At 50.9% G+C, this 26,351-nt stretch overlaps 1 protein-coding gene across 1 annotated transcript in view; it reads right to left on the bottom strand.

The window, feature by feature from the left end:
• Positions 1-26,351, bottom strand: part of KCNQ3 (potassium voltage-gated channel subfamily Q member 3) — a 127,478-nt gene that overhangs the window by 32,522 nt on the left and 68,605 nt on the right. The window contains exons 2-9 of the mRNA XM_087864890.1: positions 21,482-21,572; positions 19,997-20,123; positions 16,720-16,892; positions 12,044-12,199; positions 10,703-10,813; positions 9,250-9,345; positions 7,874-7,968; positions 1,431-1,457 (exon numbers count right to left, since the gene is read on the bottom strand). Coding sequence (XP_087721016.1) covers positions 1,431-1,457; positions 7,874-7,968; positions 9,250-9,345; positions 10,703-10,813; positions 12,044-12,199; positions 16,720-16,892; positions 19,997-20,123; positions 21,482-21,572 — 876 coding nt within the window. The remainder of the gene's footprint in view (positions 1-1,430; positions 1,458-7,873; positions 7,969-9,249; positions 9,346-10,702; positions 10,814-12,043; positions 12,200-16,719; positions 16,893-19,996; positions 20,124-21,481; positions 21,573-26,351) is intronic.

Here is a 26,351-nt window from a genome sequence, read left to right as displayed (position 1 = left end):
GTATTCCAGCTGGGCTGAATTTTGTTCATGTCTGCATAGAAAAGGCTCTCAAGTAGATGAGATTACAGTGTCATCACCTGCATGTTTGAAGACCCTGTGGGTCACAAGAGAAGGAGAGGACAACGTACCCCTCTGGGAGTCTTAGAGACTTAGACTGTGTAACCCTGGGCTCACGGGCTCTGGGTTTGGGGTGAATCTGCCCTCTTCTACGAACAGCATGTTGGTTTCGACAGGTGTCTCTGGGGGAGGCTATCTGAGGGGTCTTCCCGCTCTGCCTCTGTAAGCTGCTGCAGGTTCTTTGATGACAAATGTCCTCTGATGTTGTCATTGTCAGTCATTCGGCCTCCCTCTATGCTAGCCCCAATTGCCGCCCCTACAGTGCAAACTGGGTCCAGGCAAGAAACGCTCCATCCATCTGAAGACACACACGGAGGAAGCAGAACGTCTGAACTCTGCTTCCGCGTGTGGGTTAACCGGTGTGTCTGCGACTGTTTCTTCCGAGAGGGATTACAGATGGGATGGGGCATCATGGACCCTGTTCAAGAGGATTGGACCCAGCCTCCCAAAGGCCACTGTCCAAAGTGGTTCCCCTATAATGTGGCCCCTATAATGTGCCACCCCCTCCACCCGAATTCCGTCAGCTCTAGAAGGACAGCAGTTGAGCCTAGTGTCCAGGAGATAGACTGCAAGACCTCACAAGGCGTTTCTCAACATAAGAGATTAAATTACATCTAGGTTTATAATTATAAATATATAAATAAACTGACGTTGGTGAGAGATGGTTTTTCTTTATAATCTCGAGTAGGGGCCGTAATCTCCCTGATATGGTGACATCTTCTTGAGAGGGAGAGAGAAGGGAGGGACACAGAAGTGCTCAGAAGCCAGAAGCCCCCCCGCCTCTGCAGCAGTCTGGGGTGAGCTGGGGTTTACGGGGGATCACGAATGATCGCCTCAATTCACTTTTTGAGCAGTCATCTGTGAACCCGAGAAGCAAAGGAAGCAATACATAATGGAAATAACGTGGTCTTCATATTCAGGCCGGAGTTGGAATATTGGTCTTGTCACTTGGTAGCTGTGTGTCGCAAGGGGGATAACTCAGACACTCAGAGCCTCAATCTCAGTCTACAAATGGGGGTACTAGGGACGGTCTTACACTGTGGCTTTGAGGACCAAGTGAGAAACATATGTAAGGACTCCAGGCACAGAACCCCATTCTCCTCACCCAGTGGCTGTAGCTATGATCACAACTGAATTGTCCTTGTGTAAATTCACATGAAAATGGCAGAGGAATATGGTGGTCAGCAACAGCACTGAGCCCCAAACTCGAGCTCGTGACCAGCTTGCCGCCCAGGGTCCCCAAGCCATACAGAACTGGCCCCTCTGTCCCGACATGGTGGTGGGAAGAAGGGAATTCATGATCAGACACATACCTGGCTGCTGCCTCCAGCTGGTCTTTCCTAAGAGGGGATGAGAAAGAAAACCATAGAGAAAGTATAAATTGCATGAACAGCTTCGCCTCTCCCACAATGGGCCCCAAAACATCTCTTGATGAAATGAAGGTGCGCAGTGGAGCTCTAGGGGGAGATGGTGAGTCCGCAGGGGAACCAGTGAATGAGCCGACTTTCTCCAGCCAGACCCCAGGCCCCACCGCAAAGGCTTGGCTCTAAGTTCTCAGGGTTCTTCCCAGCCATTCATTCATTTACTCACCCACAGAATGACACCCACAGAGCACCTGCTCTGGCCCGGGCCTCGTGCGGGGCTCAAGGGATTCGTTTAGTAGCAGGGACAGATCAGGAAATCAGAAAGTTCATCACTTAGTGCCACACCCCCTGTCACTCTGTCACCACGTTATCATAGTTGACGTCATCCCCATCTTCGCTAATATTTATTGAGCAATAATTATTAGGTAGATACTATTTTCGGTTCTTTTGATGGATTAACTCACTTAATCCTCATAACAACTCTATGAGGGAAGGAGTATTATTGTTCCCATTTTCCTGATGACAAAACTGAGGCACAGAGAGGTTAAGAATGTTGCTCAAGGTTTCACAGTTAGGAAGTAGCAGAGTCAGGATTCGAACCCAGGTGATCTGGCTCCAGAGCCCACCTTCCTAACCACGAGTGGTATGCACACATTCCAGACACTGAGCCTTTGCCCAGGTTCTGCCCGGAACGGTGTTGCTCTTCCTTTAAGTTCCAGCTGGAGGGGCCCCTCCTGGAGTTTGTTATCCAAATCCCCAGGGTCTAGGCTGAGCTAATCTCTTCACACGTGGGACTGGATTCTGATCACACAGTTGTACAATCATATGATGGTCTCTGAGCTGCTTGGAGCAGGGCCTCTGTTGTTTTCGGCTCTGAAATCTGAGCATCCTGTACCCTGGCACATGGGAAATGCACAATAAATGCTGAACGAGTGGCCTGTCCCTGGGATCTGGGGGTAGGAGAAATGGGGTGTGAGGCATCATGGTAGAGAAGCAGAGGGACCAGCTGGGGGGGTTCCAGCTCATGGGTCAGCTCCATCTCTAATCCCAGGTGGCCTTGGAGGGGTCACACATCCTCTGGGCTCATCTCTCTACCTGTAGCATGTGCACAGAAAACACTCTGCTTTTCTAGAATTCTCTGGGTGTCTGACTCTGGAAGTAGGGAAAGCACTGAGAGAAGAGGGAAAAGGTGGGGGTTGGGCGAGGGCAGGACCTGCACAGGGGTACCATGGGGAGCAGTGTTAAAGAGATAGAGCCCCCCCACCTATTTCTTTTCTCACTCTCCAAGACAAGGATTCCATGCCTTCTCTATCACCACACTCCCCACCTCTCCCTTCCCTCCCAGGCTCTGACCTTGACTCACTTCTCACGGACAGCGATCTGCCCCGTGTTCCACCACCGAGTCGGTAACCTCAAACACTTGGCCCTGCCCATTCTGCTTCCCTTCTGCACACATGGATGCAGGGTCTACGTCCCTGACGCCGCTCCTCCACTCATGCTTCAGAACCCTTCCCTCTGCACTGCTCTCTTCTCCAGTCTCTCCCCTCCCCACTGCATCCCCATTGATCCCTCCCTACTAGACCCTTTTGGTCAAGGCAAGATCCCTGGCCCCACATTCCACTCCAGCTGGCACCTGCACTTGCTGTCCCCACGTGCTCATTTCCACATCACTCTTTGGTTCTTGCAAGCTGGCTTCTATGCCCACTGCTCCACTGAGACTGCTGCAGGCAAAGCTCCAACAAACTCCAAGAGACAGACATCCAGGGGGCACTTCCCTGTCCACGTCTCAGTCACCCTTGTCACAGGACCAGCAGAGTTGACCCCTTTCTGTTCACTGTTATGTCCCCAGTGCCAAACACAGTGCCTCACCCATAAGAGAGGTTCATAAAAGATTTGTAACTACATTCCAGACAGAGGGTTTCAGCCCTGTTATCACGAACGGTGGTTTCCCAGACTACATTCGGGTGCTTAGTGTCTTTCTTTCCTGCTCTAACACCAGGACTGCCTCCCAGCGAGATTCAACCAGCAGGGACTGAACACCTGCCTGGACCAGGCACTGTGACAGGTGCTTCCACACATTCTATCAATTTGACCTTCATGACAAGAATCTTCAGAAATGGGTATGATTATCCCAGTAACCCCTGTCTTGTCTTAATTTTACCCAATTTTCTCCCTAAAAAACCTTTTCTTCCCAGAGTTACAGTGGGCTTTGGCCTAAGACCTGGGTTCTCATCTTCCCAGAGTTACAGTGGGCTTTGGCCTAAGACCTGGGTTCCCATCTTCCCAGAGTTACAGTGGGCTTTGGCCTAAGACCTGGGTTCTCATCTTCCCAGAGTTACAGTGGGCTTTGGCCTAAGACCTGGGTTCTCATCTTCCCAGAGTTACAGTGGGCTTTGGCCTAAGACCTGGGTTCTCATCTTTGTTCCATCACTTAGTAGAAGGGTGACTTTAGGCGAGCTAATTAGTTTCACTGATGCTCTGACTCTTCACCGGTAATATTTGGGTTACGAAAATGGAGTTACCCCTTCTTCTTCTCTTCCAGGGCATTCTAAGGAAGAAACGAGACAGCATCTATGAAAGCAGATCCATGTTACTTGGCCATGGGGAAGAATTGCTACATATGCCCCCTTTCCATTGCTGAGCCCTCCAATAATCTTGATGCTGGTCATAAAAGGCGAAAGTTCTGGTTATACAAACAATGAACTAGGTCTTCTTGGTCAAGTAACTTCTACTTCTTGGGCCTAAGTCTTGTCTCCATTTCAGTTCTAATACCTAATGCTTGTCCAATATGGTAGCCACTAGTTACATATGACTAAGTTAAAATTCAATACAATCTAAAATGTAATTCCTCAGCAGCACTAGTAACAGCCAGAGGCTCCAAAACCACATCTGGCTAGTGCACCATACCAGACAGCACACATGTGCCTTAGATCATTCTACCATATTTAGGGAACCAAGTGGTAGGCACATTCCCTGTTGATGGAAAGCAACAGATGGTCTTAAATGCCTGCCCTCATATGTGCTTGCACGTAAGAATGTACAATCTACCAACCCCTGAGGCTCTCCCTGTGTCTTCTCAGACTCCCACTGCCCATTTGTCCTAAGTGTACACAGTCTCCACTGGTCAAGAAATCAGAGGATCTGGGCTGGGTCTCAACCATGCCCAACATGCTGTGTGGCCTTGAGCAAGTTCCTGAACCCCTAGACACCTCAGTTCCTTCTCTAACTAAGTTGGGTTTGGACTGACAGCTCTCTAAATTTCTTTACAATTCAGAAACAATGAGTTTATAATTTTAAGTAGTAACAAAAGAAAAATAAAAAGTATCCACCACCATCATCCATCACCGTTAGCCTTAAACGTGCTAAGTGAAAGAAACCATACCTCAATGACCACATACTATAAGATTCCATTTCTATACGAAAAGTCCGGAATAGATAGAATAGAGACAGAAAATAGATTAGAGTTTGCAGGGACTGGGGGAAACGGGGCACCAGGATAACTCCTAATGGGGACAGGGTTTCTTTCTGGGGCAATAAAATGTTCTGGAATTAGACAGTGGTGATCAAGGCCCAACTATGTGAATATACTAAAAAACCATTGAATTGTTCACTTTCGAAAGTACTTTTTAGAGTAAATGAAACATACTAAAGTTATTTTTTTTTAGAAAAGCATAAACAAAAGACAAAAAACCTGTAGGAGGCAGGTGAGGACAGCTTTACCATGAAATATAGAGAGTGGGCTGAAATTCAGGGACATTCTTTTCCCAAGGGACTACCTTGTTTCAAAATGGTTGCTAAGTGAACCTCTCTACTGACTTTATACTTTTGTCCTTGAAGAAAGAAAGAAAGAAATAAAAGAAAGAAAGAGAAAGAAATGAATGTTCTCTCTCAGTTTAAAAGCCATTCCCATATCACAGCAGCTGTCTGCAGTACAATGTATTCCTCCAAGTCTCTGACAGCCAGGACAATGCCTTATTTATAATAAATCACCCCAAAAGAATGGGCCTCTTGCCAAGACCTTGGGCTGCACAGCAAACGGAAATCATCTTGGTTCTGCACTCAGAGTGGTTGCACCTGTTCTTGCCTCCAAGTCCAAGGTCACTCTGTCCTTTTCAAGGGAGGCCCCCTGCCCTTTCGAAGACTCCTGCCACCCAAAAGAAGACTGATGTCATCCCTAAACAGAAATGATGATGGCAAAAAAGAACTTTAGAATTGAAGGAACCACAGGGACCCTCTTCTGAGCCAGTGACTCTAACTGCGGATGAGGAGACCCAGTCCCTAAACCCAAACTCCATCATTCGTTTATGGAAGCCTTGATTCTCCTCTCTCCCTAAGGCCTCTGCCAGTGGTAACTCCCTGACATCCTCCCTCTGCTTATTTCCTCCCTGCCCCGCCCTTCTCGAGCTCCTACCTTGGTCTAAGCCGTGGCTTACTCTCACCCTGAATGCTGCAGGCTTTGCTAGCTGATCTCCTTGCCTAGAATCTTGAGCCTGTCCCATCTACCTCCATACCCTTCCTGTCATTTTCCTGAAACACGGATCTGATCATGTCATACTCGGGCTCAAATGGTTTCTCTTTGCCATCGGGCTCTGTCGCTCATGGTCAGGCTGTGGATTTTATTTTCATTGTCTCGGTCACCCATTGGAGGGTTTTAGGCAGGGAAACGAGCCAGTGGAACCCAGATCTCTGGGATCTCCTTAAATCTGTGCCACAATCTGGTATGGGGGTGAAGGGACTGGATGTAGGTCCTGTGATAAGTGAGTGGGAGAGTGAGCTGGGGATGGAGGGGCCACTCGGCTAGTGTTGGGTCATAGTATGGTCCATGAAATCAAACGGGTATGGCAGATATGCACTTCAGAGCCGGGCCCAGCTCCAGGGGTGAGGCTGGTGTCCCTCTACTCTTCCTTGGAACCCACGAAGTATGACGGTTCCACATTCCATCCACGCACTGTTAGTCCCGTCTCAGGATTGTAGTATCTAAAACCTAGAGAGGGGGTGCCTGGGTGGCTCAGTCGGTTAAGTGTCTGCCTTCGGCTCAGGTTGTGATCTCGGGGTCCTAGGATCAAGTCCCATGTCAGGCTCTCTGCTCAGCGGGGAGGCTGCTTCTCCCTCTCCCTCTTCCCCTGCTCCTGTGCTCTGTCTCTCTTGCTTACTCTCTCTCAAATAAATCAATAAAATCTGAAAACAAACAAAAACCTGGAGAGGGGTGAGGCTTGGTCTGTTTTAGTAGCCCAAGTAGTGAAAAGGCCACGGGCTTCGGGGGCCTCTTGATATGGCTGGCATTGGCCAAAATGTCCGAAGATTCTGAACCCCAGCTTGCCCCACTGTGAGAGGAGCCTGGTGCCCCGACCTCTCAGCCTGGCTCCAGGAGCAGACATGAGCCACTCTGTCAGACTAGCCCTGGGGCGTCTGTCCAAGATGCTTTACGCTGAAATGGCTGAAGGCAGGTGCACGGCCCGCATTTCCACAGTCGTCTGCTGATTTTAATACATCCGAGCGTTTGAGGGCCTCTGGCCTCTCCTAAAAGGGGCCTGTGAGGAGTGAACGAAGCCTGAACTCAGATCTCTTGGATATCCAGTGACTATTAACTTCCCTCTTCCTTTTCACAGGGGCTGGCCGTGGGCAGAGCTTTCTATTTTTCTCCTGAGACAATTAATTAATTAATTAAACTACTTATTTATTTAGATTTTATCTATTTGAGAGAGAGAGAGAGAGAGCGCGCACAAGCTGGGGGAGGGGCACAGGGACAAGGAGACTCCCCACTGAGCATGGAGCCTGACCTGGGCTCCATCTCAGGACCCTGAGATCCTTCACGACCTGAGCCAAAATCAAGAGTCAGACGCTTAACCGACTGCACCACCCAGATGCCCCTGAGGCCTTTAATTTAACCTCCCACCTCTGAGAACACAAAACAACATCTCTGGGTCACTGGAGGATTCCTCCCGCTGCTTCTCCTGCCTATCTGTTCCCAGTAGCCAGAAGAGTCTGTGCGTACAGACCACGGCCAGGCGGGGGGGGGGGGGGAGCATCCAGAACGGCTCGCGAGGCCCACTGCGCTGGCTCCCCACTTCCTCAGACACCGGCCCTGCTCAAACAGTGGTCGGACATTCCCTTGTCAGCCACTCCACACGGTCTAGATGGCAACCCCTGGTGGGGTCACCTGGGGAGCTGACGACGATCCAGGTGCCTGGACCCCACTCTTGGCCGTTCTCATCTAGCCTGGGTGTGGCCCACGCATTGGAATTATTTAAGCTCCCAGATGATTCTACTAGGGGGCACACACTGGGAACCACGCCCCGTTCTCCAAGAGACGATAAAACCACAGGCACAAATACAGACCACAGGAGGGATGGCCAGTCGCCCCCGGAGCACGCAGACAGGTCGCCACTTGCCTGAAGAACGGAAAAGAGACGACTGATTCATAGAACCGCCAAGTCGCCACAAGATCAATCCTGTTGGGGTTGGTAGCATAATACCTCCAGGCAGCCTGAGGGGGAGAAATGAGGGGCTGGGGTCACCAGAGAGCACTGCCACGCTCACGCAGAATCCCACAGCATGCAAACGTTTGCGAAGCTCTCGACTCCTAAGAGTTGAAGTATATGCACTGAGGCGACATGCAGGGAAGCCAGGTTTCCTGGCTTTTGTAGCTCCTTTGGGAAGAAATCCTTCCTTGACCCATCCTCTTGGAGCCCTAACTGGTTCTGCTGGGGCGGGGGTGTGGAGAAATGCAGTGGAAGGTTCGGTATAGAATCCGCAGAAGGAACAGGGGTTGCTCTTGCCGCACGTTTCTCTGAGACTCCTTCAACAGGTGCCAGTTTGGGTGCAAGAGACGTCCGTGGAGACGAAGTTTCCATTCTAATGTACTAGAACTTCAGGACTACCGCGACGGTCGGGGGCTTGGGAGATAATGGAGCAGACGCGTGGAGACGGGCACTGGCCATGGTACTGTATTAGGTAGGATAACATCGTGCACCATCCAGTGTCAGACCCACAGACCCACAGGGACCTTCGATACACCGGCTGCAAGTTCATGGTGGGCGGTCACGTACAAACTGTGTCCCACGCAGCTGCAGTCAGGGTACCCCACCCTCCTCTTCTCTGTGCTCTCAACAACCCACAAAACCATGAGCAGGAGCACTTCTGCCTTCCTCCCCAGCTCGCGCTGTCCTCCCCGTCCTCCAGCCCACGGTGCTGGAATGATGGAGTTGCCGGGCGTCCAACACCTACTGGTGCGACATGGTCTATTGGGAAGGACAAATGGGCCAACTGTCCAATAGTGAGCACATGTAAGATGTCTCCTCCTCTCTTGGCTTATGGGTTCTCTGTCCTCGGCAGATATGAGGGGCCATGTCTCCTTGTAGCCAACTAGCTATGCACCTGGACTCTAGCCTGGCTCTTCCTCGTGGGTCTCCAGGTCAGGACAGGGTGGGAAGTGGAAGGGGAGAAGCCTAGTATGGACTCGGGCTCAAGTCAAATTCTCCACTCCAATAGTGCTAGTAAAACAGCCAATGGCTTGCTTGGTTCCTATTGGAGTCTTGTGACCCTTTCTCGCTTGGCTTAGAATCTGGATGGGAGAGTGTCGGGATGGTCATGTTCACGCCACGAAGACAGGTCAAAAGATCACCACGGGAACATCCATAGCCATCTATAAGCAAGCATGGTTCCGGGTCCCATCCCCAGCCCCAGGCATGCCCACCACTGCACAAGCACACACAGATACGAACGCGGGAGCTCAGTCCCGATCCCGTTCCTCCCCAGGCACACAGACCTGAATGAGTTCAGCGGCCGGCTTCCTTCTTTTCTCAAAGTGCTTCTGCCGGTGCTGTTCCTGTACCTTGAGTGCCAGTCCTGACCCCAGGATGCCCTAGAGGGAGAAGTCAGGCCCGGGTCAGTCCCGCTGGCCTCTCTGGGTGCCCCACCCCCACTCCCAGGGCCATGAAGGCTTCTTTCTTCTCTTCCAGGGAGTAGGTTGCTGGGTTATGTGGAGCCTTGATGTCAGAAAGGCCTGGTTTCAGCTCCTGACTCTGCCACTTTTCAGAGGGGACAGCCCGGGCAAGCCTCTTATCTACTGCACCTCAACTTCCTCCGCAGGGAAGTGGGCTCATAGCACCTTCCTCATAATTTCGTTAAGCAAAAACTGAAGCCATGTATCGGAGCCGTTTGGCAAGAAGCATGACACAGAGCAGATGCCCAGTAAATGCTAACGGAATGTAAAAAATATTTTAGCTGCTGAAATGGTCACTTAAGACTTTTACTGGAATTTCCCAGAACCGTGACCTGTTTTGATTTCCAGGTCAGACTTGCATGTGGATTACCTGGGTAGAAGCACTCCCTTTTCAAGTTGGGAGAGCTTTGAGACCATGTAGCAACCCCACAGCCCCCGACCTGTTCCAGAAGAGGAAACTGAGATTCACAAAGGTCACAAGCCCAAGGTCAGGAAGCTTAGGAAAAACAGACAAAATAGGGAATGTGGAAGGAGAATATCACCAAGGCCAGGTCTGGGAGATGAAGGCGGTGGACACGGACTTGCCCCATAAGAAGGTTCTTTCCAGCTTCGTGATTAAGAGCCCGAGCCCACAACCCAATAGCCCTGTGATCGTGGAAACCTGACTGACCTAACTGAGCCTCGCTTTTCTCTTCTGGACGACGGTGATAAAAACTCACCAAATGCACCATGTTGTCATTAAATGAGATTAAATGAGACAATGTAAGTAAAGCGTTTGGCATGAGTCCAGCACACGGTAAATCCAACAAGAGCTTTCTTTCTACGACTGTTGTTGAGTATTATTATGCTTACGGAACTGGGCTTTGGGGAGGATATTCTATCATGGGTCAAGTAGTCACTCTTGAGGGAGATACATTTTTTTTTTTTTTTTTTTTTACCTAAGCCAGTAAACAAAATGGTAGGACAAGGGAAGGGAGCTCCTGTAGACGAAGGACCCGCCATATGCAAGGTGCTGGGGAGAGGTGGGTGGGAGACATACTCCCAGCCCCCAGGGAGCTCACAGTCTGAGGGGGTGAGGGGGATGCAGTGCGGGTCAGAATGCCTTCACAGAGCTATGCCCGGAGGAGGGGGGTGACTAAGTCAGCTTAAAGAAGGCAGCCTTGAGACTGGGACTCGGAGCTGCCTAGCCTGTGGAACAGCCTGGAAGGTGCAGCTGGGGCCAGGGGGCGGGGAGGGGTCCCGCCTGTCACACTAGGGAGAACGCTGGAGAACTTACTGCTGGAAGGGCGAAAAAGGAGACACCGATTAAGGAGAAGGTGGCCGCAATCAGGCGGCCTTCCCACGTTTTGGGCGTCTTGTCTCCGTAGCCGATGGTGGCCAGTGTGATCTGGAGAGAGAAGAGGTCAGACGTGGGCCTTTGCAGGGCAAGGGAGGTCAGGGACGCGTGGGCCAAGCTCCACCCGTAAGCCTTTCTTACTGCTTGGGGATGTGTTTCCCATGGAAGAAAAGGCACCTGGTGCCACGTAATTCTATGGGCGCCTCGTGACCACGCCTGTTTCTAAGTTAAGGATTTCCTACTTAGAGTCGATCAGTCGACAAATTCTTCAATCATTGCAAACACGTGCACGTGCACTCTTGGCATATTTACATACGTGTGATTTTGCGTCTTGCCGTTTCCCAGTATGTGCGTGCCGACGAGTGTACTGATATGTACTGTGTGCCTACGTGTGCACGTCTCACATCTGTGCCCGTGTGTGCACTGATGCATTATAGTCCTGGTGTGTTTACAAGCGTAGGTTACGGTGTGCACGTGAATGTGCAGGACAGGACAGCAGAGCGGTCCAGTGTGTGGCCTCTGGAGCCCAGCTGCCTGAGTTCAAATCCCAGGTCATCCACTAAGTGGCTCAGAGATCTTTCTTGGATTAATTACTTACTTAACCACTTCATGCCTCAGTTTCCCTGTCTTAAAAAAAGGGGCTAATCATAGGAGTTGTTTGAATTTAAGCTATGTTAATAAATGTAAGGTGTTTAGAGCAATGCTCTGGAGCAAAGGAAGCCTTCAAAAAACGCTAGCTTTGGGGCGCCTGGGTGACTCAGTCGATTAAGCATCCGACTCTTGATATCGGCTCAGGTCATGATCTCAGGGACATGAGATCGAGCCTTGCATCGGGCTCCGTGCTCATCAGGTAGTCTGCTTAAGGATTCTCTCTCTCCTTCTCCCTCTGCCCCTCTCTGCTCATGCTCTCTCTTAAAAAAAAAAAAAATGCTAGCTTTAGTATCACATGTCCCGTGGGTATGAGCCGTGGGCCTCCAGGTGTGTCTGAAGGTCTGAGTGCGCCTGTGTGACTCTGCTGCTGTGTCCGTCTGGACGTGCATGGCCTAGCTGATAACAGCCTACAGCTAATGGAGCAAGGGCCCCAGAGGTCACCGGCCCAGACTGTTCCCAGCCCTGACCCCTTGCAAGCACTAAGGAAACGCCCATTCCAAGCGCATTCCCTGCACAGGGAGCTCTGGCCTGTGCCCACATGCAGCTGTCCACCCGCGCCCTCCCATGCCACGCCCTCCACCTCTCTCTAAGCGTCAGTCCCCATGGGGGGCCTTCACGATGGTGACTCACCAGGCCCCACCAAAGGGCATCTGCGTAGGTCTCAAATTCCTCCTTCATCTCTTCTCCTTGTGCGTCAACCTCTGGCACATCTTTCTCAACCAGGTAGACGAGAAATGAAGACAGGATGAGCGTCAGGAACCCAATGTACCAGGCGGTGATGAGCTCCTGCGAGAGCAAGCCGTGGACAAGGGAAGTGGTCACTGGGAAGTCCGTGGTTGGAGGCTGGGGACAGAGCTCTGGTTTTCCAGCTGGTTTACCAGCTCCGTCACTGTGGGCAAGTTACACACCTTCTCTGAGCCTTACCTCTGAGCCTTGCCTCCTTCCTTTTTCTTTTTTTTAAATTGGAAAATAGTTGGCATACGATGTTGCATTAGTTTCAGGGGGACAACACAGTGAGTCAACAAGTTTACACATTGTGCTGTGCTCGCCACAAGTGCAGGCACCATCCGCCCCCATACAGGCCGGTACCGTAGCATGGGCCATATTCCTTATGCTGTGCCTTTTATTCCCATGACTTACTCATGCCACGACTGGAAACCTGCATCTCCTACTCCCCTTTACCCATTTTGTCCTCCAGCCCCTTCCCTCTGGCAAGCATCAGCTTGTGCTCTGTCTTTATAGGTCTGTTTCGGCTTTTTGTTTGTTCATTTGTTGGTTGCTGTTGTTTTTAGGTTCCATTTACGAGTGGGATCATATGGTATTTGTCTTTCTGTCTGACTGATTTCACTTAGCATAATATCCTCTATGTCCATCCATGTTCTCACAAATGGCAGGGTCTCGTCCTTTTTTATGGCTGCGTAATATTCCATTGTGTACGCATGCCACATTTTCCTTATCCATTTGTCTATCGATAGATACTTAGGTGGCCTCCATATCTTGGCTACTGTAAATTATGCTCCAATAAACACAGGGGTACATGTATCTTTTTGAATTACTGCTTTTGTTTTCTTTGCATAAATACCCAGTAGCGGAATTATTGGATCATATGGTATTGCCTGTTTTCAACTTTTTATTTTATTTTATTTTATTTTTATTTTGGTTTCAGTTTTTTGAGGAACCTCCATACGGTTTCCACAGTGGCTGCACCAGTTTACATTCCCACCAACAGAGCATAAGAGTCCCTTTTCTCCACATTCTCGCCAACAGTAGTTGTTTCTTGCCTTTGTGATAATAATATAGTCTGTATTTCCACTACTAACAGAATGGGTGTATGGTCGAAGAGGAGAAGAAGATTTCTGTCTTCGGGTGACCTTGATATCGCAGTCCAAGAGGCTTCACAGGGAGGCAGGAAGGTAGGTGGAACGGGCACCTGCCTCCGACACAAGGCACAGGACTCGGGAGACTTGATTCCACCCAGAGCTGGGCAGACCCAGGACAAAGCTCAGCACTACTGGGAAACCGACAGCAGGGGGAGCTAGCGGGGCAGAGCGAACCCAGCCCTGCCCTGATTTCCTCGGTGGCCCTGGGCAAATTAGCCCCCGCCCCACCCTCAGTTTCTTTATTTTCTTAATGAAGGGAGTGGATCACAGTTCCTGAAAGTGACCCCTGTACTCCTGATAGAAGGAAGAAGGCAGGCGCTTTTTATGTTGAAGAGTCACATACTGATTTAAGTGATATTTAAAATCAGCATAAATTAAAATGAGCCTAAAACCTTTATTTCGTGGATATTATCACACGTCTGAGTAGGTGCACGAGAGCAAGATGGCTTAGAGAACAAAGCTGAGGAATAGGAAGGATGGTGCAGGGATATGGCAAAGAGCTACACATCACCGAGGTTTTCAAATACCCTGACCCACAGAATCCCTAAGGCTCTTTCCATTTCTTTCATTCTGTTCCAATTTCAAAGTTCAGCATGGTAGGCTGGGCAGAACAAAGTCAAGGTTATTGGCCAACACAGCCTGGAAATGAGGCCTGACGCTCCTGCCAAGTCATCCCAAGGAACAAAGTTGTTCATACCAATATACTTCATCTCTCTGACCATCGGCAGCCAGGCAGCCGGCCTTCTGGGTCCGCAGAATCTCGGGCTTGCGTCCTGCCTCCCTCCGTGCCTTTGCTCAGATTGGCCTCTGTCCCTGCACTTCCTTTCCTTATGGGACAAACCAAAGGACGGCAGGTCATCTTGAGACTTGTATCACCTCCATTACAGAAGTTTTCCCTTATTCCATGAGAGCAAGTTCAGCTCCAGGTCCTTTCCGCTTTCACTATTTCCTGAGTAGGCTTTCTCTAAATCTCTCACTTACTATGCCCACTGCTTAGGTCTGGCTTCTCCACAGCGTCACACTCCTTTGCGTGAATTCACTTTACAGTCCAGAGAGGTTAGGTTTTTGTTTTTGTTTTTAAAGATTTTTATTTATTCATTTGACAGAGAGAGAGCCAGCCAGCAAGAGAGGGAACACAAGCAGGGGGTGTGGGAGAGAGAGAGCAGGCTCCCAGCAGAGCATGGAGCCCAATGCGGGGCTTGATCCCAGGATCCTGAGATCACGCCCTGAGCCGAAGGCAGACGCTTAACAACTGAGCCACCCAGGCGCCCCCAGAGAGGTTAGTTTTGACGATGCAGGCACCCCTGCCGATTATTCCCTGCCCAGGCTTGGAGAAAACAAAGGTGAATTGGAGAAGTCCTTCCCCTGTGGCCGTCTGGGCGCGAACCTTTCACCTTGCTGAATACGGTTCTAGCGTTCCTAAGTGTTTCATATCCTCTGGCTCCTGAATGTGAGTCAAAAGTTTCACCTGGTGCTTAGCGAGGGAAATTGTTGTCTGTTCATGAGCACACAGGAAAACTGCTTGTGCTGGATTATTAAGACGTAGCATAAGGGTCATTGACGAGGAGTGAAAATGTGTCCCAATTCTGTGCTTTGCAGTCATTTAAAAGGCTATTCGAGGTAATTCTGACTTTACATGATTTTCGCCAGCAGCTCTGTGGCAGAGCCCGGGGCCGTTCCCCGATACCCACAGACTCCTGCACACGCCAGAGCCGCCCTGCAGTCAGACCGGGGCTGGGGGGCTGCGGGGTTGGGGTGAAGCCAGTGTGGGGGAAAGCTGGCAGCAACTTCCTGCCTGTTCCTTAAATCCATTCTGTAGGGTGCTCCCGGCCCCTTTTTGCTGCCACAGTGACTCAACGCTTATTTTCAAGACAGACGAGGGCCACCAAGCCCACGTCCAACACCAGTGAGTGAGAAGACATCCACCTTTTTTTGTGCCACGTTGCAGAGACTCTGGGGCTTCTTTATTCTGGTAGCACAGCCTGGCCTTATCCTAACTTTGAAGCTCTAACCCTGTGCAACTCTGGGCCTCCCACTCTGCATCTCTGTCTCCCAGAGGAGTCAATCTGGAACATGGCCCAGAGTCCACATGTTTGGAATGAATGGATGAAGAAGTAAAGGGCTAAGTGCCCGTTCACCAGGCTTAGAGGAGGAACTGGGCTAAGTTCTTGTAGTTAATAAATGGGGAAGCGGGACTCCAACCCAGGCATGTGCTCACCTCCTAAACCCACAGCCGGCCCAGAAGTGAAGGCTGGCTGGGCAGGCGCTGTGTGGCTCAGGAACAGCACCAGGCTCAGAAGGGGGATGACCAAGGGGGAAGAATGACAGGTAGAGCTTGACCAGCATGTGCTTTTTCTGCCTTTGGTCTCCTACCACAGAGATGTCATTTTCTCTGCAAGTCTGCCCCCCTGACCTCAGTTGTAGGGTCTGGTGGTGGCGTGGACGTATCTCTTTCCGGGAATTACCTGGCAGATAGGCAACTGTTTTCTATTCCCATCTGAGGGAACACAGGACGAGAATCGAAACCAGCCATTTTCAGCCCTGATTTCCTACCGGAGCCGTGATTCAGCTCAGCTCCATGGATAGAAGTTTCAGTGTTGCATGACCTCTGAGAAGAGTGGAAGGTCAGGTAGAGAACTCTGGAAAGAAAGCTCTGACCTCACAGAGTCTGGGGTCAGAGGCCGCACATGTGCGGGATGGTGAGGTGAAGGACTCCGGATGTATTTCACGTGTATTTCACGTGTATTTCATTTTATGTATTTATTCCTACTGTTGGTGAAGAAAAGCATCTGGAGTAATAAACACTACCATTAATGAGCACTGACTATCTACCAGGCACTCAAACGTACCTCTTCTCCTGCGAGCAGCCAGAAGGGTTATCGTTTTATCTATTGAGGCAGCTCATAAAAGTAGAGCACTTCTAAGTCTTTCCACTCTAGGAAATGAGCGCATTATCATCTTCATTTTCTAAATGCAGGAGCCAAGACCCACTGAGGTTGCAGAAAATCCCCAGAGTCCCACCAGTGGAGTTTGGACTCCCAGGAGTCTGGGTGAGTCCTGAACTTTTCCCTCCCATCCCGTGCCACCTTCTGTAGGCCCCCGTGACCCCCTCAACAACCTGGAGGCAGAGCCGTTATTCTCTTTAGTTTAGAAATCAGGAAGCCGAGGCTCAAGGGGAGCTGAGTGACTTGGCCACGGTCGTCGGCACACGGCAGAGCCGAGGACTTGAACCCAGGTCTGCCTGCTTGTGCTCGCTGCGGCACCCCTGCTGGTGCCCGTCCTCCTCCCCCTCCCCCTCCTCATCATGGTCATCGTCATGGTCACCAGTGGTGGCAGAGTGAGCACCCTCTGGGGATGTCGTAAGGGAGGGGGATGCCCCGAAAGTTACGGGGGGGGGGAGGGGAGCAGCTTCTCCGCGGCACTTACTTTGCTGTGGGCGCAGATGGCCGAGCCCAGAAGCTTCCACGTGCCGCCCCTGCGGTCCATCCGGAGCATGCGCAGGATCTGCAGGAAGCGCAGGCTGCGCAGGGAGGTGGCCAGCACATTGCCCTGGTTTCCCACGGCAACCACCGGCACAGAGGCGATCAGCACGAAGATGTCTGGGAGGGAGGACAGAGGGGTGGCGGGGGAGAAGGAAAAGAAGGTCAGGTGAAGGCAATGGCGCCACCACAGATGCTGGCCGCCTGCCGACGCACAGGCGCCGAGCCCGGCTGTCCGGAATCGTGACATGGGTCGCACGTGGTCGGCGGGATTATTCTCCCACGACAGAGGAGGAAACAGAACCTGAGCGTGGGTGCCTCTTCCCAAGGCTACAGGGCCGGATGGACGCGGTGGGGCGGGGTCTGGATGCGGGCCTGTCAGGCTCCAGCACTCACTGTCCATCCCAGGGAAGGGATCCCCCGAGGTCCCCCAGGATGGCAAGGTCGCTCTCAGGCCCAGAAGGGTCAGGAATATGCCCCAGTCCTGGAGGAGAAGCCTGAAGCTCAGACATTGTTGAAGACAGGTTTCCCCTAAAAGCAGCGCCAAGTCAGGGCCTTGGCCGTGGGCGATTCCCAGGGAGATCATCTCAGGAGGCATAAGAGAGGGGAGAGGGACACAGGGAGGGACAGAGACAAGGTGAGGGGAGTTATAAGCAGCCTCTGAGCAGCAGGCAGAGCATCTCCCAAGAGGGTCACTCTGGAAGATGGGAGCTGGGACCTCTGTCCGTTGGCTCCCTGCTGGTGGAGGGTCACCCCTGGGGTTGCTGATGCCCCCACAGTTCTGAGCTGCACAGCCTGGTGTTAGAGAGGGCTTCGGGGAAGGCCCTGGGGTAGACTGCAGTAAAACATAAGGGCCACCCATGAAGTGGGATGCTGGTCTCCAGAGGTGACGTGGAAACCTCCACCACGGCTGTGACTGAAAGCAGAGATGCAGAGGGGATGAGGGGCTTCGGGAAGGACCAAGCTGGCTCCTGAAGCCAACAGTCCAGGACGGAAGAGTATGTCCTGGTCTCCTCCTATTCCCTTCAGTGGCCCCAACATCTGCACCAACCATCTCCCCACCACACTGCAGAGGGTCAGCAGGTAAAAGGGACCCCATAGTCAAGCAAATTTGGGGATGAGGGGTGATCAAGAGCTCGGTCAAATCAGCCCCTTTTGGAATACTGGAGACTGTTCCACGGGAAGTCCTCTTTTCCTGGAAGGGCCCAGGCTCCACACAATAGTAGGATGTTTTCGAACTGGGTGAGAGTCTCTAAATTTGGGTATGAAGTCACCTCTCCCACCCCCTGCCAACACACACACACACACACACACACACACACACACACACACGCATGCACCCACGCGTGCGTAGGACTTCTGGTCAGCACTGGATAGGACTCTCCAAAAGAGAAAAAGAAGTCTGCTTCGAAAGGAAGACAGAAGAAGAAGGGGAGGCAAGCTGGGGTTGATATGGGCTGTATGTTTTGTCCTCCCAAAATTCAGCTTCTGAGATCCTGGCCCCCAATGGGATGGGCTCAGGAGTCAGGGTCTCTGGGAGGTGATGAGGTCATGAGGGTGGGGCCCTCACGAAAAGGATCAGGTCCCTGATAACAGCGTTTCCAGAGAGCTCCTTTGCCCCTTCCACGGTGTGAGAACACAGCGAGGAGACCAAGAAGTACGCAGTCTGTGACCCAGAAGAGGGACTCGACCAGAGCCCGGCACCCTGACCTTAGACTTCCAGCCTCCGGAACTGTGAAAAATACATCTCTCTTGTTCATAAGCCCCCAGTCTGTGGCATTGTTACAGTTGCCTGAATGGACTGAGACAGGGGCGGACAGGGAAGGAGACAAAGAAAGAAAAGGTTGAAAAATATGAAAAAATATCAGTAACTACAAAGTCCTCCAAAATTGTGCACGTGCACACCCACATAGCCTCTCCTTGCATTAAACATTCTGAGTGATACACAAAGCCCTCAGGTGTCCAGCCTCAGGAGCAGATGGGAAGAAGGAAGAGCGGGCTCAGCCAGCAGCCAGGTGGTACAGCCACGGTGCCAGGGAATCTGCAAGCAACGCAGGGCCCCCCGGCCGCCCCGAGAGAAGTGTGGCACCTAGGACAGAGGAGGGCTCCGGCTTTCCTCCCCTCGGCTGGCCATCCATACCCAAAGGGCTGTGTTCAGTCCTGGGGATCACTTGTTAAGAGGGCAGTTAGCACGTTCAGAGAAGAGCAAGAACGATGCTGAGAACATAGTACAAGGTACAGCTGAAGCCACTAAGCCCACTTTTCCACTGCTGGAGTGGAGAGGAGGAACAGGAGGAATGAACTCAAACATCTGGAGAGAGTCAGAAGACTTCAGGTGGAATAAATACATTGGAAGGTGGTGAGTGCCCCGGGACTGGAGGTATGCAAGCAGGTGACACTTGCAGGCTGCTGTGAAGGGGACAGCATGTTGGCCTAAGTGCCTTTGGAGGGTCTTTCAAGGCCCTGTGATCCCGTAACTTTACCCATCACTAGGAATTTGCGGTTCCAATTCCTCCCCGTCACTGTCGCTCTAAGATTTTAGTGGGATCTTCAGATGGAAATACAGAAACATATGGGGTAAGTCAAAGTGTCCACTTTCTCTACTATCAAACGCCTGCTCCCTGAGGGATGCGTGTCAGTGACATCTCCCCAAAGCAACTTCTGGGTCAAGACCCAGCAATGTAGCAGGGAGGGAGGGCATGGGTGCTAGATTCTTCCAGACCTGGGTGTTAGGATGGGATCTGTGGCTTACTACCTGTGTGACTAGGAAATGATTCAGCACCACAAGCCTTGGTGTCCCCCTCTGTAAAATGGGCACAACGTGGGCCCATAGAAGCCATTCTCAACCAGCAGTGGTGTCATCCCTCCCACGCCCAGTAATGCCAGTCTGGAAGGGCACAGGGCAATTTTGGTTGTCACGATGCCTGGGGGCTACCAGTCTAGAGACTGGGGATGCCCTCCTTCACAGCCCAAATGCCAACGGTGCCCCCCACCATGATCATTTAGAGAGCCGTTAGGAGGGCAAGCCATGGCGGAAGGAGTTCTGCGTCCAGGACACTGGAGCCCCTCCTCCTCATCGCGGTAGGGTCAGAGGCTGCACGGGCTTTCTTAACGCCGCACGGTTTCCCAGAAGAACAGCGGCTGCTTCAAAGTCCCTGGGGGAAATGGTGCACCAGAAGCAGGGGACCGGGGCACCCCCTGACTCGGGGTCAGGGCTTACCTACCGAGCATGCACAGGGGCTTCCTGGCAAACTTCAGCCTTCCCCGCCAGCCTTTGTAGCGGCAGCAACATCCGGCAGCCCAGATCCTCAAAGCGAACTCGGCTCCAAAGATGAAAATAGCAAATGTTTCCTGCATTAAGAACATATGGAAAGACTCGGATGAACCGGGACCCAGTCGTCTGGGACTAGAGATTTCTGCTCTGAGGTTCTGAAGAGCGGGGTTTCCAGCGCTCTTGCTGTTTTGGGGATGGAGGGGCGAGAAGAACACGTTATCGCCTCCGTGCAGTTTCGGACAGCTCCCGTGTCCACGCTCCTGTGCTAACTCTCCCTAACATCAGTCCTGCAAAGGGATTCCTTGTTTTTTCTCTCTGTTTTGGTTCCGATGTATTAAAAAAAAAAAAGTCTGTTTTCATGTACGAAAAGCCTCTAAGGGCAGTTAAATTGAAAAGAGACATATCCCTGAAACACGATCTGCTAATCCCACCCCGTGCCTGGCCCCTGGTATTGCGACTTATGGCCAACGGTTGCTAAGCACGGCTCCTGGGACACGCACTGCCTCAAGTGTTTTGTGATATTATTATTTTACATTTTGAGAAACCAAGGCAAGGAGTAGTTACACAAATTTCTCCAGACTAGGACGTGGCAAAGAGGGATTCCCAGGCTGGTAATCAGGCTCAGAGCACCCCACTGTGCTGTCTCCCTGGAACTTGGGTCTCCTTCCCTCCTGCCTCTCTTGTTGGTCAGACACAGACACTTTTGCCCCCCTCTTTGGTGACCTCCTAGGACCCTTGGGGAGTTGCTTCTCCGTGATAACCCCTGAAACCTAGTTCCCGGAGCTGGATGGCTTCTTAGGATTCACCTCGTAAGGTCTTAGCATGAGACTGTGAACTGAAAACACCCACCTTCAGAAGGAAAGCCCTGAATCTGGCCTCACGGATAGCACGCTCGGTGCCAGGTGAAGGTTCTGCTAGTTTGTAGGCCCTAACTGGGGGGGCTGGCACCCCTTCCCTTTGTAGATGGGTGAACAGAGAGAGAAAACAGGCAGAGGCCCCAGGAGCGAGGATGTGGAGTTTAATGTACAAATGGGATTTGGTACTTGGACTTGAAGAGAGTCAGAGACCCTCAGGGTTTAGGGAGAAAAAGCAGAGGTAAGTTCTAGAACAGAGCATGCCTTCTTTGTGTTAACTTTCAGAGGATTAAGAAGCCACCGTTTATCATACAACTAACGTACCTTGGTTTTCGCTTTGACCTTGTTTGTGCCCCCTTGTCTGTAGTCTAGAATAACAAATGCCATTCCCTTCCACCTGTGCCCATGGCAGACCTGCCCAGCTGATCCCGGCATCGCTTTCTCTTGGGACTGGACTTGGCCAGGAAGCCGAAACCAGTTGTGCCCAAGGGCAGCCTCCTTTCTCTCAACTGTGAAAGTCTAACCACAGGCGACTACCCCGGAACCGCACCACGGTGGGGGGAGGGAGGGCACAGTCTCACCAGTAACAGCAGCCAGTCTCCCGAAACGGTCTCGTACTCCCTGAACGTGGTCAGCACGGCCAGAATCAAGCATCCCAGGACAATGAGGAACCTGGAGGGAAGGAAGGAGGAAGCATACAGTCCCGGCTCGCTCCAGAGGACCTGTCAACCAGGTGTCAACCAGGAGGGAGTGACAACTTCCCTGGGACACTGGCATGTGCTTGATATGTAATCCCACGTAAGCTCAGCGCAAACCTATGAGGCAGGTAGGAATTTTTATTCCAGCTAGAGAAAACAGATCCGAGGAAGGGTAAGCAATGTGCATGCTTTCATTTAACCAGCTAGTTAGTGGAATCAGCTACCTTTCAGACCAAAAGTCCCCACAAGCTGGCAAAGCGACAAGAATGTCAATGAATGGACAGTGCATCCTGCTCGTATAGGATGATGGTTTTCAAGCATATGAAACATTCTTAACATAAATGACAGATTCGTTTTAAAGATCAATAAATCCAGCAAAAGCCTCTGTCTCCATGGCTTAGTCTTATTCCTTTTACAGTCCCTGGTTACTACAGGAAACGACCTCTTTCATCTGGGGCCCTCCAGAATTGTTTTTGAAATTACAAAGTGTTCTTCATACTAGAAAGAACAGGACCCGCCACAGAGAAGGATGCAGAACGCTCCTCCTGGAAAAGTCAGAGAGAGGTCATCTGGTTCATGCCCCTGTCTCAGGCAGGAGCAAACTGCAAACAATCCTTTGAGATTATTATCTACATAAATTCAGTTGGCGGGGAGGGAGAGCTTCTCGTGCATGTGTGTTCATGTGTATGCATGCTTTGTCCTATCAGCAAAGAAGAATGGCTCTCCCTCCCTCTTGGTGGAAAGTCTCTGGTTCAGTGCCCAGCATCAGCCTCCCTAGGGTCCAGGGGGGAGGCTTGGTACTACGTACTCCCAAGTTCTTCTGTTCTGTGTGATCTGGCTCTCCACCCGGCTGGGTTCCAATCCACGCGTTGTGGGATTGCTTGTGTAAGTGGGGACCCGCTTGTGCATTCATTCACTCGCTCATTCATTCTTTCCTTCAGTATTTATATGGTAGGCTCTGGGGCTATAGTGCTGGAACTCCATGATGAATAGGCTGGATCTGTCCTCATGAGCTCTCAGTCCAGCCAAACAGAAAGCTATCCCATGCCATGATGGTAAGGACGGCAACGCAAGGAGGTTTGGAAATGTCTGCTCCTGGCCCTGGCTGGGGACCCAAGTCCTGGCTCTGACCCTTGCTGATCCTGATCACGTTTTCTGATTAAGCCTGCTGATCTGCAGACCTGAATCGATTTTTCCAACATTTCCTAGGAACCTAAACCAGATTTTCAACTCCCTCCTGTGTGTGGCCATTTTACTCAATTTATGGCTCCGGACCCATGCCTGCCATCTGCCTACCCCAAATCCCAAATCTTCGCAGGTCATGATGATGATGATGATGATGATGGTGGTGGTGGTGGTGGTGGTAGCAACCACCCGTTAGTGAGCACCTGCCCCTCGCCACTTTACATCTATCAGCTCATGCTTACAACCACCTCCCAGGATAGACATGAACCCCCATTTTAGAGATGAAAAAATTTATCAGAAGGATTCATTACCATCTGGATGACTGTGTTGTCAGTTAAAAAGACCACAGAGTGTGGAGTTCAAAGACACAGGCTCAAAGGGAGGCTCTAGTACTTTCTATGATCTTGAGTAGCTCACTGACCTTGGGAACCTCCATGATCACATTCATAGAATGGGAATAATGGATCCATCTGGAGATGATGGCTATTGTGAGGACCACAGAAGACAGTGGATGGGGAGTCATTTGGTCAACAGTTCAGGCTCATAGAAATGATGCCTGGTGCTGTCCCATTCACACACTCATCACTGCCGGCTCCCCAGCAGGCCCTGGGGAACGGGCTTTTGGATGACTGCACATCCACACTTCAGTTCTATCACACTTCATTTTATTCATTCATAGGCTCTGGAAATAAGCCCTAGATTAGAATCCCCTTCCTCCTCTTATGCTGTGTCATCTTAGGCAAGTTACACAACCTCTCAGTGTTTTGGCTTCCCTATCTAGAAAGCAAACCCAATAAAAGTGCCCATGTCCTCCATTATTCAATAATAGGCCTTCACTAAATGTTAGCTAATGTTTTATTCTGACTTAATATCAATGTACTGAGTACCTCTTGTGTCCCAAGCACAGCACTGTTTTAAGGATACAAACATGAATAAACCTAGCCCTCATTTTCAAGGACCTCCTAGTGCAGTGGGGGAGGCAGAGGACAGATAATTACAGAGGTTATGATCTGAGTGTCCTCCACATGCTTTCAGAGTACAAGACTGAAAGCCTCCAAGGGTGTGTGGTCAAGGGGTTGGAAGTATATTTGAGGCTTAGCTAGAGTTGACTGCCATGTCTCCGTTTATCCAGGACATTCCCCATTTTATGTGTGTTGACCTAGAGTATGGCCCCCGAGGCATTGTGATCAACCATGCACATGCAGAGTGTGAAAGTTTATGGACACAGAACCCAGTCCAATCTTCTCCTTTAGCAAGGGATGTGGGCCTTTGATGATCTGGCCTTTTTGTCCTCACAGCTTTTTATCTTCTGCTGCTTCCCCACTCCCGGGCCAGCCATCCTGAATGAGAACATTTCCTCCCACTCTCTGAGCCTATGTGTGCCTGTCTCGATGCTCTTCTCTGCCCACTCCTCCCAAACTGCCCCCCACTCCCCATTCCCCTTAACAGCCTTAACATTATGCCTTAACAGCACCAGTCATGCTTTGCCTCCGGAGACTTCCATGACCTCCGCTGCTCTCTGCGTGTTCTCTGGTGTGACCTCTTCCCTAGGGTCACAGAGCACCCCACTGCATCTCTATTCCAGCACTGATCATAACCCATTATCATTTTGTAATCATTTACTTGCATTGTGTATTAATTAAAATGTACTATCTTAACTATGTTGTGGACCTGTTGAGTTTGAGGTTCAAGTGGAGATATCCAGCAGGCTGATCAAAATTCAAGTCTAAAGCATAGGGAAGAGGTTGGGGCTGGAGATCTAAGTTCCTTTCAGCTCTTATAGTCTGTGATTTTAGAGCCAGCGAAGGGAATCATGAAACGCAGTTGCAGCCTGACTCTCAGGGGCAGAGTGTGCAGGACCAGGCTTTAGCCAGCAGGGGGCAGCAAATACCTGGCAGAGCTCAGCATTTTCTCACACCTCAAGGAATTCAAAAACACCTGCAACGTTGGGGAATTTACTTTCTTCAAACTGGAAAACAACCATTAATTTAAAAAGCTAAGAGCATCAAGGAGCCCTCCTTAATTGGGGAAGGGGAAAAAGCTCTTTGGTCCTTTACACTTTTCAATTTATTCTTAAGATAGGCACTTGATCTCAGACACACAGACCAAATGACCAGTGAGTCTCACCATGGAAGCCAGATGCGAGTGGGAGACAGGGACTTCCCTCCTCCTACCATTTTGGCTCTCACGCCCCCGGGGGGCCCCAACCATTTTTTACTTCCTCTGTCACTTTCTTACAGTTTTTTTTTTATTTTAATTCCGGCGCAGTTAACATACAGTGTGATATTAATTTCAGGGGTACAATGTGGTGATTCAACACTTCCATACATCACCTGGTGCTCATCACACAAATGCCCTCCTTAGTCCCATCCCCTTTCCTCCCTTCCCCCATCCGCCTCCCCTCAGGTAACCATCAGTTTGTCCTCTAGAATTAAGAGTCCGTGCTTTTTGTCTTTTTTTCCCCTTTGTTTTGTTTCTTCAATTCCACATATGGGTGACATCATATGGTATTTGTCTTTCTCTGCCTGATTTATTTTGCTTAGCATAATACTCTCAGTTCCACCCATGTCACTGCAAATGGCAAGATTTCATTCTTTTTATGGCTAAATAATATTCCATTGTACATACATATACCACATCTTTATTCATCTGTAGATGGACATGGGCCGTTCCCATAGTTCAGCTGTTGTAAATAATGCTGCAGTAAACATAGGGATGCATGTTGGAATGAAAGTTTTTGTATTCTTTGGGCAAATACCCAACAGTGTGATTGCTGGATCGCAGGGTAGCTCTAGTTTTCACGTCTTGAGGAACCTCCATGCTGTTTTCCAGAGCGGCTGCACCAGCTTGCCTTCCCACCCACAGTGTAAGAAGGCTCCCCTTTCTCTGCATCCTCGCCAACACCTGTTGTTTCTTGGGTTATTGATTTGAGCCATGCCACTCAGATCCCTGCTCTGCAGCTGTCCTTGTCTCCTTGACCCGACTTTCCCCTGATTTCTCCTCCTTTGCCCTCTCCCTCCTCCCTCTGCTCCTTGCCCATACTCTCCCTCCTCCCAGTGCCTGCAGGATGGGCCAGGGTTTGTGGTAGAAGTCTGGGGAGAGCCAACAGCTGTCCTCCTGTCTTCGGGGTCCTGGCTGTCTTGGCGAAGGAGGCTGGTCGGGGTCAAGGGTCTCAGACACGCCCTTAAATCACACACCGCCTTCTACCTGCTTCTACCTTCATCCCATGCGTCTTCCTCCCAGCCGGGGTTGTGGAGGGTGGGAGGGAGGCTGCTTTGCAGCTGTCCTTGGTGTCTCAAGTGTAAGGTCCAAGCCCCTTGACACCAAACTTCTGCTGGGCCCCAGCTCCGCACAGGCACACGTGACCAAGGAATCACAGCGGCACCCGGGATTCCCTGTGCCCTCTTCTCAGCCAGGCCTGGATTCCCTTAGGGCAACAAAGCTGGGCCCACTGGGAATGAGAGACAGGGCCTAAGAGCCAAGGATTACCCCCCAGCTTCCCCCGCAGGGGGACAAACAGGTGGTGAAAACTCTAGAATTTATCTAATCATTGTGCATCATTTTCTCT

The sequence above is a fragment of the Ursus americanus genome, chromosome 9, assembly GCF_024610735.1.
Source record: "Ursus americanus isolate L20-20 chromosome 9, mUrsAme1.1.p, whole genome shotgun sequence".
NCBI classification, from domain to species: domain Eukaryota; kingdom Metazoa; phylum Chordata; class Mammalia; order Carnivora; family Ursidae; genus Ursus; species Ursus americanus.
This window is presented reverse-complemented; position numbering and strand designations above follow the sequence as displayed.